General features: G+C 42.7%; 1 protein-coding gene across 1 annotated transcript; it reads left to right on the top strand.

Annotated features, from left to right (window-relative positions):
- Nucleotides 1-7,396: 7,396 nt before the first annotated feature.
- LOC148025455 (putative laccase-11) lies at nt 7,397-11,053 on the top strand. The gene is made up of 6 exons (XM_087692585.1): nt 7,397-7,802; nt 8,007-8,161; nt 8,499-8,746; nt 9,092-9,220; nt 9,536-10,161; nt 10,280-11,053. Exons 1-6 carry the CDS (start codon nt 7,638-7,640, stop codon nt 10,751-10,753), a joined length of 1,797 nt encoding a protein of 598 aa, XP_087548711.1. The 5' UTR covers nt 7,397-7,637; the 3' UTR covers nt 10,754-11,053.
- Nucleotides 11,054-12,338: the final 1,285 nt, after the last annotated feature.

Here is a 12,338-nt window from a genome sequence, read left to right as displayed (position 1 = left end):
GGATGATAGAGTGTATGTGAGCATACATGTCACATAGATGATTGAATGCACACAAGGCACTCAAGAGTGGCACCTCAAAGCTTGAGTGGCTAGACGCAGAGGATTGGTGGAGACTTAGGGAGGAGGCCACAGATTCTCCAAGACCATGGTGGCACTCAGGGAATGATTGGAGGCAAGGGTCATGCATCATCTAGGGAGTGGCGACCACAAGACTTCTTTAAAAGACTTTGTAAGTTTTCTTTTGGTTCTTCTCACTTTCTTATTTGGAATATCACTTATACTAACAATCTTGTTTCTAACAATTGTACTTTTTTTTCTTTGCAGCACTCCATCAGAAACTGTGATACCACAGGTTTGGAGGCTCCATATGCAGCGAGACACGGTCTCATTGCAGTTATCGATAAATTATACACATGTGGCTTCCTAGTAAGTTAATCATCTTTCTTATTTATAGTCACTAGTCTTTCAAATGGATTATGTATAGTGGAATAATGTCTAGTTGTTTATTTTGTAGAGTCCGTTCGACGCTCCTTTACATCAAGATGAGCTTTCAAATGACGAGGATCTATAGCATATGCTTAGATTCATGGAGCAGACATCCTCTTATTTTTTGGTCCTACGATCTATGCAAGCCTTTTTTCTTAGATGTACTTATCATCCTTTGTATAAAATCGCATCTTGCGATGTTTACAGATAGATTTTCATATTTTTTTTGTCTGTCCTCTTCATGGTTCCATGTAATATCATGAGTTTTCATCACTAGTCTTGTACTTATTCTATGAGTTATCAGTCTTCTTGTTTTAAGTAGTTTTTGCACTTGTGTTAATCACCATTGCGTATCCTACATGTAATTTCTTTGCAAAACCACAAAATTTTTTTCCCCTACAACTATCGCTATTTGTGTCACTGATTTTTCTGCATCGCTATTTCTGTCGTTATGGCGCGAGAAGAGAACTTTGGCTAATTACCACGACTTTGACCTAGCAAGTTCCCTTTGCGAAGTCAAACTAGACGTGAATCTCCTACAACTGATTAAACTTTCTCCAGGAGTACATAAGGAATTCAAGAAAATCTTGTGTATAGGGTATATAGTAGAACCTTTGGGCATAGCTAGAGTGGGGGAAGATTGGTTCGATCATGCTGAAAAGCATTGCCCTAGGGTTCTAGCATATGTGGATGGAATATTAGTGGAGCACGCTATCATGGACATTGGATCCTCCGTCAATATCATAAGTTTAGACTTGATGGAGAGGTTAGGTCTAGAGATCCAAAAAGATGGCTGCACACTTCTTAGGATGGTTGATGATAGTCTAAGACAACCAGAAGGTTGCATTACTAAGGTCCACGTTACAGTTGCGAGCATGGAATGCTATTTGAACTTTAGGGTGATAAGGTTTATAGGACATCCTAGCTATCGAGTTTTGCTAGGCAGGCCATGGATTCTATGGACAGACTGTCAAGTCGATATACCCGCTGGTCGAGTGATTCTAGGTCGAGGTGCCTATCGTGTAATAGTAGATGCTTACCCTGAGTCTCCTTAGAGTGAGAGAGCTCCACTATCCTCCACTGAACTAGAAACGGTAGATGATCCATCTGGTAGTGAGATGTCATGGAGCAATGGATCTAAGGAAGGGTCCACTATAGAGGATATTTACTAGATAACCTTGAATGAAATGATAGAGCCTCATGATCGAATAAGAGACGTGGACGTTATTGAGTTGGATCTTGGTACGCTAAATGATTCGTGGCCAATGAAATTAGGGTCCATGCTCAATTCTCGGAAAAAAGAGAGGATGATGTGTCCTTAATTTGAGAGTTCCGCAATATCTTTGCTTGGAGCTACGACGAACTTCGGGGTATTTCTCCCGGTCTAGCTGTGCATACTATTCTTGTAAAGGAAGGTACCCACCTTGTACGTTAGAAAACAAGGCGTATGCCTTTTGAATTAAGGGATGGGTTGTACGAGGAACTACAAAAGTTGCGTAAAGAAGGTTTGATCTTCCCTGTTCAACATACAGAATGGTGTTCACCAGTAGTGATCAGGAAGAAGAATAATAATCAAATCCAGCTTTGTATAGATTTTAGAGAGTTGAATAAGCAGGCTGTTAAAGATTACTACATGTTGTCATTTATTAAGCAAGACAAGCTAAAAACAACATTTATTACAGTCTTCGGTACCTTTGCATACCATGTGATGGCATTTGGGTTGTGTAATGCACCTGGTTCGTGGCAAAGAACAGCCGACAAGACCTTTGGTGACATCTCCCCAAAGGAGGTGAAAGTATTCATTGATGATTTGGGGGCAGCCACTGTAAGGGATAGACAGTTGATCATTTTCCGCAAGTGTTTTGAGCATTGCAGACAATTTTGCATAGCTTTTAACCCACGGAAGTGTGTCTTCGAAGTCCCTTATGGGCTCTTGTTAGGCCATATTGTTAGTTCCGTAGGGATTGCGACTGATCCTGAAAAGATCAAGGTCATAGTCGCCATGATTCCGCCGCGTACTCCAAAGGAAGTGCATAGCTCTCTGTCATCAGTAGGGTATTATCGGAGGTTTATCAATGCCTTGGTAGAAAGAGCGTTGCCTTTGACGAACCTACTGTTCTTTAACTGTCAGTTTACATGGAGTGATGCTTGCAAAGTATCCTTAGATGATGTGAAGTAGGAGCTTGCCAAAGAACCTGTTTTAAAAGCACCAAAAAGGGGTGAAATGTTCTATATATTTTCAACAGCAACCATGTATAGTATCAACTGTTGTTTAGCCCAAATTTGGAAGGAAAAGTGGTACCATTCAATAGCTTTTGCTAGTCGGAAGTTGTGCATATTGGAAATTAACTACACCTATATGGAGAAGTTGTGCCTTGCGATGGTATTTGCGACCAAAAAGTTCAAGCACTACATTCTTTATGAGAGAGTGGTTTTTTATACGAAGGCGGAAGGGCTTCGATTGTTGTTGAATAAGTTACAGCTGCCTGACCGTTTAGCAAAGTGGTTAATCACTTTGCAAGAATTTGATTATGAGATTAAGAGCAAGCTGCCAAAGCTTCAGGACATTGTAGAGTGTCTTATGGATTTCAGAGAGCCAAAAGAGGTTGTGGTTGAAGGAAGTGACATGGAAACTTTGTTCAAGATTGATACGGCATCTATTCCCTCTTGGTATGCTACTATAACACACTATCTTTCTACGGGAGAGACTGGAGCTACTTTATCAAAATCAGAGAAGAGGAAAATTAAATAGCAGGCATTGAAATTTTCCTTGATCGCAGGTACATTATATCGGTAGGGTGTTGATGGTATCTATCACCAATGTGTGATGCTTGATAAGGTTCCCTTTATTTTGGAAGAGTGCCATGACTCCGTTTGTGGAGGGCACTTTGCTGGGCGGTTAACGGCACAAAAAGCTTTAAGAGCAGGATATTGGTGGCCATCCATCTTCCAAGATTCCTTTGAGTACGTTAAGAGATGTGATACCTGCCAAAGGCATGACAGCAGAGAGAATAGGAAAAGCCCACTTACGTCTATTATGGCTATCCTTCCGTTTGAGAAGTGGGGCATCAACTTTGTGGGTCCTATCACCTCGTCGTCTACTACTCAGAAGAGGTACATTATAGTAGCAACTGATTATTTTACAAAATGATCAGAAGCACGAGTGACGAGGCAAGACAATGCAAAAGAGACTGCCAATTTCCTACTTGAGCAAATCATCTGTCGTTTTGGTCTGAAAGGAAATAGTATCGGACAGTGGAACTCACTTTTTAAATAAAGTGATTAAAATTCTGACTGAAGCTTGGAAAATCAAGCATAACAAGACAACCCCATATAATCCGCAAGCAAATGGACAAGTTGAAAGTACCAATAAGTAGCTTGTGGGTATCCTATCCAAGATAGTCTCTGAAAAGAAGTGGGACTAGGATACAAAATTATATGTGGCGGTTTGGGCGTCTAATACGACGTTTAAACGAGCCATTGGCCACATCCCATTCAAATTAGTTTATGGGGAGGAGTGTGTTTTGCCCTTAGAAATTGAGTTTCCGACCATAAGATTCACAATCAATCATTCTTTGGGTGATGAAGATTCTCTATTTGAGCGGTTTACGACTATAGCCTACTTGGACGAGCTCAAATTGCAGAGGTTGTTGCACCAGGAGGTAGCTAAACGTTGGATGAAGTAGTTGCATAATTTGAAAGCGAAGAAATATACTTTTAAAAAGGGGCAGTTAGTTCTATATTACGATGCACGTAGGGAGCTATTTCCAAGAAAGTTGGAACCTAGATGGGATGGCCCTTACAAGATCGTTCGGATAGGTAAAAATAAGTCCATAGTTTTATTAGCTGATCTAAAAGAAATGGAATTTAAGAATAAGGTTAATCTTAATAAGATTAAACCTTATTATTTCTAAATATGCTAATGCAAAAAAATGCATTGTAGGTCCATGCTGGGGCTGATTGGAGATCTGCAAGAGAGCTTAAATTGATTGATGGGGCGGTTAATCCCTTATTTGGAGCAGCCATATCTCAAGCAAAGATATCATCACAGGAGGCTTATCTGGTGGAGCAAGGGATATAAAGTGATTGAGCAAGAAGACGGTACCTTTGTGTGGGAAATTAAAGTTTTCTGCCATCACTGCTTACAAATCTTGACAAGCATCCCTGTTGAGTTTAATGAAGAAGGTGCCATGGAGCCGTCAGTTCATCCTCCAAATATGTTGAACTTTGACTATCATAATTACGAATAGGGGAGTTCTTGATGGCTGGCTGTGTAAACCCATTATGGACGTATACATTATATTTTGATGGAGCGTCCAGGGGCCCTAATAGAAAAGGAAATGTTGGAGTAGTTATCCGAGATCCCCGACGTAGAGTTACAATGAAATTACCTGCTTATCTCAGGGTAGGATTTACTAACAACATGGCCAAGTATAAAGCCCTGATTATGGGATTGAATATTGCTAAGAAATGTGTTATTAGGTGGTTGTTAATAAAAGGGGATTCCCAACTGTTCTTAAATCAACTCAATGGGACATATACAGTTCGGAATCCTCTCCTTCGTATGTATCATCGAACTGCTATAACCCTAGATTAATTTGAGAGCATATCTCTTCAGCTCATTCCACGTTATTGGAATCAGTTTGCGGACTCCTTAGCTAATTTTGCTTATGAAGAGGACCTCTTTAGAAGAAAACTAGGGTGCTATTGGTAATAAAATTGTGGGTAAGGCCACAAGTCTACAAGCAGAAACTCCTTGGTTCTATTTCTATGAAGAGTGTGTTTCTAGCCCTTTCAAATGGTGTGCGAGAATTCCTGATTGAAGTGCCTTTAAGTTGAACATTTGAATGAATGTGAAAATTGTACATAAAATCATGTATAAAAATGTGAAAAAGGTCACTCTTGTATTTCGTAAAATAATTATGCTTTTAGATGTGGATCTCTAGCACACAATTCATCACGATCATAGATGTGCCCATAAGTTTTATTTCTAGTTAAGAAAATGTGTCAATACGTTCATCTACGGGCCTACTAATCCCTTGTAGTGTGCAATCAATTAATGTTGGCAATAGACTATCACCACAGTTGGTTCAAAGAGAGTCGGAGACGAAAGGGAGTTGGGCTCTACCCCTACGTCCATAAGGCATGATCTCACCTTTAGTCTCCAAAAAGTGTTGTTTGGGTTCTAAGACCTAACCTTAAGAATTCATAATTTTACCTATGCTCCTATTCTTGCCCTTTTAGAGAGCACTTGACTAATTAGGTCCACCCTTCCATAGGACATTATCATTGAGATGAGTGTTTACTTGCTTCCCACATGCATATCTAGTATTTTTTATTATTTAATTAGGTATCCTACCACAAATGAGATATATAAAAACAACTTTCTTAGTTATCTTGTTACACAAGGTTTTTTGAATGCGTTTAGATCATGTACATGAAAATAATAAAAGCAATGTTGTAAAGACAAGAATATAACTAGCTAAATGGCTCAAGAATTAAGTACTATTAAATGGCTTTAGAATTAAGTACTAACTTACATGACTAGTAGATTATTATGTGTTTGTGCATGGGGAGGAAAGACTTCCTACATGCTTATCGCATGTCCATATATGCATGTGAAGGGAGGGAAGTATCAGAGGATTTCCATGGATATCAATATCACTTTGAGTAGTATAGTGGGTTGAATGAATTTTGAATAACAATGGCACGAGAGAATAGACTAAGAAAACATATCACATCGGGAGGGGCAAGTTTCCAAATTTGGAACCTAAAAGTTCACACAAAAGGAGTTCAATGTCAAATAATAGATCATAAACATGTTACATCAAAGGAGGCAATTTTCAAAAAAGCAAGAATCTAATAATACCACATGAAGTAGAAGGATTCTCGCTTTTAAATGCCTTTTGGAAAAATGTTTAGAGGCAATTTTCTTCATGTTTACTAAAATCAAAGGAGCCTCTTGATATACTAGTTGAGAGTTGAGTGTGTCTACACATGGCGATTTTGTCTTTGTCCGCTCACTAATCATGCGATTCCCAAAATTTTAAGCACTTTCTCCCTCTTTTAAGCCTCTCTAGGTTCATTGTTGTTTGAAATGGGAATGGAACCAAGGACAATGGCAATTCTTGACCCCTAACTTAGTAATAAAAGTACTAGAGACACAAAAGTACACAATGACCCTATAAGGAGGATGATAACGTAGTCGAGAGCTTTGCACATTGTAATGAATGAGGATTTGTCATAATGTCGAATTATTTGCCACCTTCCACCCATAAATTTTTTAATGGTCTTCTTTTGATCGCTCTGCGGTGGACCGCGTTTCGTTTGCTTCTTCTGGCAGGTAATGTCTCGACTCTCCATACTTACATAGGAGCCAGTGTGAGTATCTGAACTGCTCAACAGGCTTCGAGGAAGTTTGAAGTTGTCGTGCGACATGTTTGACCCATTTTATTGTCAACTACCCACGCATTAAGGTTTGAGGCTTGATAGCACGAACCTTGATCAGTGATCACGCGCTGACTTTGAAATTCATGTGTGATCTGTTGAATCTCTTTCCCTATTAGTGACTCCTCGTCAGATGTCCCGTGGGATCCAGTGCGGGCAAATTTAGCGCCATATTGTAGGCCACAGTGCACACGAATTTGATAATAAGGACGCACGCGGACTGCATGAATACTAACTGGGCAGTGGGTAATCAAACGTAAATCATAACAGCTCGGCATCATGAACTAACCTTGCAGCCTAAAAGACGATTTCACGGATTTGTGCAAGTCAACGCGCCTGGCTAAGTCAGTTGCAGATAGCGCGTTATCGCAGAAAAAAGAAAACATAAAGGAGCGTAGGATATTTTGTCCGCATCACCGTGGTCTCATAGGAGACTGATTCATGGCAACTTGCAAGGGCATCACCACGCGCTAAGCGATGGATGGCTATGAGGACTATATAAAAGGGCACCCTGCTACATTCAGGCTTCAAATCAGCCGACTCTCGCCACATCAAGCAGTAACCTTCTACCATATTACATTCTCGAGCCTACATCCTGATCTGCTGGGCACAACTGCGTCCACTTACAACTGTTGCGAATCAGCTGCTGCAACCACTTATATACTTGCTCTCTCACCCCCTCCCCCCCACCCACACGTACGATCATGATCAGCCGGAAGAGAAGATCAGACCTTATCCAGAACCTAATCTTTCTAAGCGTGCTCATTACTACAGTAGCATTATCCCTTCATCAGCTGGTCGGTTTTAATGCTAGTGCGAAGTCCGTTGTGAACGAGGATGGGACCATGACCCATTATTTGCACTTCAAGGTACGTAATGGGAAATAAGTACTTATGGCCTCTTGAGTTTTTGGTTGCAACCTCCATGTATTCTCACATGATCGGCTCAGAGAAAGCATCAAGGAAGGAATATATTGTTCACGGATTAGGTGGCGCGTTAATCCACTACTTTCTGTCGATCGGCTAAGTGAAACATATATTCGTGATCTTGACTAATGGAAAATATGGCTGCAGGTAAAGTACGCGAATATAACTCGGCTATGTCATACGAAGCAGCTGGTGAGCGTGAATGGGCGGTTTCCGGGGCCGAATCTGTACGTCCGGACAGGAGACCGAGTTATAGTGAGGGTGTCCAACAAGTTGGCAGGCACCAACATCACAATTCACTGGTAACTATTGATCATCAGCTTCAGAGCCAGTAGGAGCTCTCCGTTTCATTTTAAAGAGTAGGGCACGAGTAAGGAGACTCTGATGGGTCCCAATAGGGGACACTTCCTTCTCAAATGATGATGAAAAGGATTTACTTCCTCTTCCTCAAATTTTTTTTCCGAACCCTGCTCTCAGCTCCTATGCAGTACTATATTATGAAGGATTCATAAAACACCGTGTACATAATTGGCGTCACCAGGTCTCGTTAGTTGTGAAGGCTAAGGTTCATTCTGTGATGCTCAAGTCTCATAATTCATCTTCACCTCCCCACCATTAACACGACTGTGTATGTTGCAGGCATGGCGTGCGCCAGTTCTTCTCGAATTGGGCAGACGGGCCTGCCTTTATCACCCAGTGCCCTTTGCAACCCAAGACCCACTACAACTACAACTTCACGGTGGTGAAGGAGTCGGGCACCCTCTTTTGGCATGCCCACATCAATTGGCTTCGCGCCACTGTATATGGCGCCTTCATCATCCGTCCCAGAGGCGGCACCCCTTACCCTTTTCCCAAGCAACCCGTCGCCGAGTTCCCAATCTTGCTAGGTATGATCACTGGGAGAGTAGCTCCTGCCAACTGCTGTTAAAGGAGGTCTACCACATTAGAAGTGATAATAAAACTGTCAGCTACATGAAAGATGCATCACTATGATGCTACGAATGAGTACTAGAGTAGAGAGATGAAATTTAGCGCAGCTACATCTCAACAACAGTGTAACACTCATCTGAATTGGGATTTTCTACAAACCGGGTGAAAAGAAAGGAGCTCTAGTATAGTCATCCAGGCACACCAGCTGTGCACCCACCTGCAGCACACGCATGCTACACTTTTAATCCTTTCATAGGACGGATCGCTTAAGGGTGTTCCTTAAATGATGATGTTATGTGCAGGAGACTGGTGGAACACGGATGTGGAGTTGATAGAGAAGGAGGCCTTAGCTAGCGGAGCTGGGTTCAACATATCCGATGCGCTTACAATCAATGGACAACCAGGCTTTCTGTATAATTGCTCGCAACGAGGTAGGGATAATTTTACTTCAGAAGCACACTTTGGATTTGAACCTTTGTAACTGGTGTCAACTAGACGTACGCGTGGCTCTAGTAGATACAAAAGGGACAGGTTACTAGGCTAACTCTACTAGAAAGTATAAAAATGATAGGATAATATCTCGACCGATGCATGTAAACTCACCAAGGACTTATAAGTTAAACGACAGAAATAAGTACAAGGCCTTGTGAAGGTTAACATGTTACTCAAGTTCTTTTGAATGATATGGTGTATGCCACTGATAATCGCAATCTAATGAATGCTACATGATATTCCCTTTTGAATAGATACGACCACCTTCATGGTAGAGAAGGGTAAGACATATCTCTTGAGGGTGATCAATGCAGCCATGAACGATCACATGTTCTTCTCTATAGCTGGGCATAGGCTGACGGTGGTGGAGATGGATTGCTCATACACGAAACCCTACGAGACGGAAGTGATAGTGATATCGCCGGGACAAACAGCGGACGTGCTGCTGATGGCGGACCAGAAGGAGGCAGATTACGCGATAGCAGCGGCCGTCTACTCGCCTGCGCCGGCCTTCGTGACATTCCCGAGAACACCTGCGACGGGCGTGCTACGCTACAAGAGACCGAGGATGACATATGCCACAGAGAGATTAAGCTTGGCCCGACTAGCCTTGCCGGCCCTACCCGTGGCCAATGACTCGGCCTATGCGTTGGCCTACACGAGCGCCTTGCGGAGCTTGAACAACAAGGAGCACCCGGCCGTGGACATACCCCAATCTGTGGATCGGAACTTCTTCTTCACGGTGGGACTTGCCCTCCGGGAGTGCCCCGTCAACCAGACCTGCCATGGGCCCCCCGGTGAGGGTGGCCGCCCGGGCCTTGCTAGCGCCTCCGTCAACAATGTCACCTTCGTGCCCCCGCGCAATATCTCCATTCTCCAGGTAAGCCAAAATGGTTCTAATTGATGCTTTAGTAATTTGAAGCTTATTAGGTTATTAAAGTATGCAACGATATGTCTAGCGCTCCAATCGTAATATACCATATCATATCCCGTGGCAGGCCTACTATCAAAGAGCGCACTACAACGATTCCACCGTCCCGCTGCCAAGGAAGTGGAGGAAGTCCTTGGCCACGGCAAGGACGGCCTACGAAGATGACTTCCCCAACGTGCCCATGTTCCAGTACGATTACACGGGCGTGGACCCAGTCGACCAGCACGCGCTACTAGGCACCAAGGTGGTGCAGTTGGAGCTGGGGACAAACATCCAACTGGTGTTGCAGAACACCGCCACCGGCTTCTTCGAGAGCCACCCTTTCCACCTCCATGGCTACAACTTCTACGTGGTGGGCATGGGGCTCGGCAACTTCAACTCCTCCTCCGACTCCGCGTCCTTTAATCTCATTGATCCCCCTGCCATGAACACCATCGCCGTCCCGCCCGCCGGATGGGTCGCTCTCCGTTTCTTCACTGACAACCCAGGCATGCCTCCTCCATCTATGATCTCTCATTGTGCAATGTCCATGTACAGCTAGATATTGTTTTGCTAGGATTGTTGAAGTAGGAAAATCTTGGAGAACCACTACATCAAACTTCCAGCAGTAGGAAAGGATTTGTTCTAGGAAGTTCATGTTGGATCAGAATTGGTGCAAATCTCCAGCCTTGAAACGGATTCTCTAGGGTTTCCATTGGCCAATTGGAAACACTAAACCAACTAATTTGTTTTGGCTTCTCTCTTTCTGTTCTTCTCAAAAACACCACTACTGCCCAGCGTGCCATTGTAATCAATGCTTCTCATTCTTTGCATGTAATTCGTGCAGGAGCATGGCTCATGCATTGCCACTTCGAGATGCACACATCCTGGGGCATGATGATGGTATGGATTGTCAAGGAAGGGAGCGCCCCCCACCAGAAGCTGCCACCGCCTCCCAAGGACTATCCCAAATGCGGGTAGTAATTATGCCACTTGTGCAAATACTTGCACCAACATGCGTTAAGGATGGGAATATAATCCGCCCCGGCCACCAACAAGAGCTTCCACCACCTCCACATGACTGCATCTCGAAGCACAATGTGTCACGCGTGAACAGAGGCTTGTATGGACCGCTCAAGGAAGGCCCGATTCCCCACATACACCACGAGCTTCCAACCACCTCCCAAGAACTATTCTACACATGTGCAACTGGTTGTGCCACTCATGCAACTGCATTCTAACCCCACTATTCATTTCATTCTTTCAATCTTTACAACTACATGCACATCAACTTTAACCATCTCTCCGGCGGCGGCAATTATATTTGACTTTCCAAGTGAAAGAAAAGAAGAAATCTTCACACTTTCGGACATGTAAACCATATTCCTAATCATCTCATTAAACCTTTGGAATTCAAGGGGAAAAGAAAACCATCATGCGTCAACATTACATGCATCAATGCATGTAGTGTCGACATATGGCTATGACAGCATCATACATCAATGCATGCTACAAAACATGCCTTAACCATTTCTCTCTCTCTCTCTCTCTCTCTCTCTTTCAAAGGTCTCTAAATGGAAGGTTATTATTATGAATAATGGACCTCCTAGTCGTCACTTAGACACAATAGACAGAAATCTACCAACCGTAAGTTCAAATAAGTGACAAGGCTCATAAGGAATACATGCAATGAAGCATGCATAATGTGACCGGAACGGATAATCTTCGTCCATGGAGTAGAGACCTCTCAAACGACAATCCCACCTACCCATAGCAATACCATCACCAACTTTCCAAAACCATAGTTCCTGTATGCAACCATTACGGAGATGCAAAACCATAGAATGAATTGAATGTAAAAGCATTTCATTTTCTCTATTAAGGTGCCAAAATATATTCCAACACAAAAAATGAGAGAGACATGGAAGTTCTAATTGAAAAGGAGCCGACTTGAGGGAAATTTGGCAAATATGTGAGAACTCATTCTTTATGATTATGAACAAAGGGCTTCCTAGTCATCACCTAAACACAAAAGACAAAGGAAGCTAGAAATGCTAAGTTCAAATAAGTGATCATAAGGCTAAGAAAGAAGATATGCCATGCAGTGTGCATAATGTGATTAGAATGGAAAATCTCCATTCATGGAG

Source organism: Lygodium microphyllum, chromosome 14 (genome assembly GCF_053477565.2).
Source record: "Lygodium microphyllum isolate KBCC chromosome 14, Lygodium_microphyllum_v1.1.10, whole genome shotgun sequence".
Taxonomy (NCBI): domain Eukaryota; kingdom Viridiplantae; phylum Streptophyta; class Polypodiopsida; order Schizaeales; family Lygodiaceae; genus Lygodium; species Lygodium microphyllum.
The sequence above is the reverse complement of the archived record's forward strand: the minus strand, read 5'-3'. Positions and strand labels throughout refer to the sequence as shown.

Excerpts from the sequence above, each read along its gene's own strand:
- LOC148025455 (XM_087692585.1), top strand. The coding sequence starts at position 7,638 with ATGATCAGCCGGAAGAGAAGATCAGACCTTATCCAGAACCTAATCTTT. Across the intron at positions 8,162-8,498 it reads ACCAACATCACAATTCACTG|GCATGGCGTGCGCCAGTTCT; the intron begins GTAACTATTGAT and ends TGTATGTTGCAG. Across the intron at positions 9,221-9,535 it reads GTATAATTGCTCGCAACGAG|ATACGACCACCTTCATGGTA; the intron begins GTAGGGATAATT and ends CCTTTTGAATAG.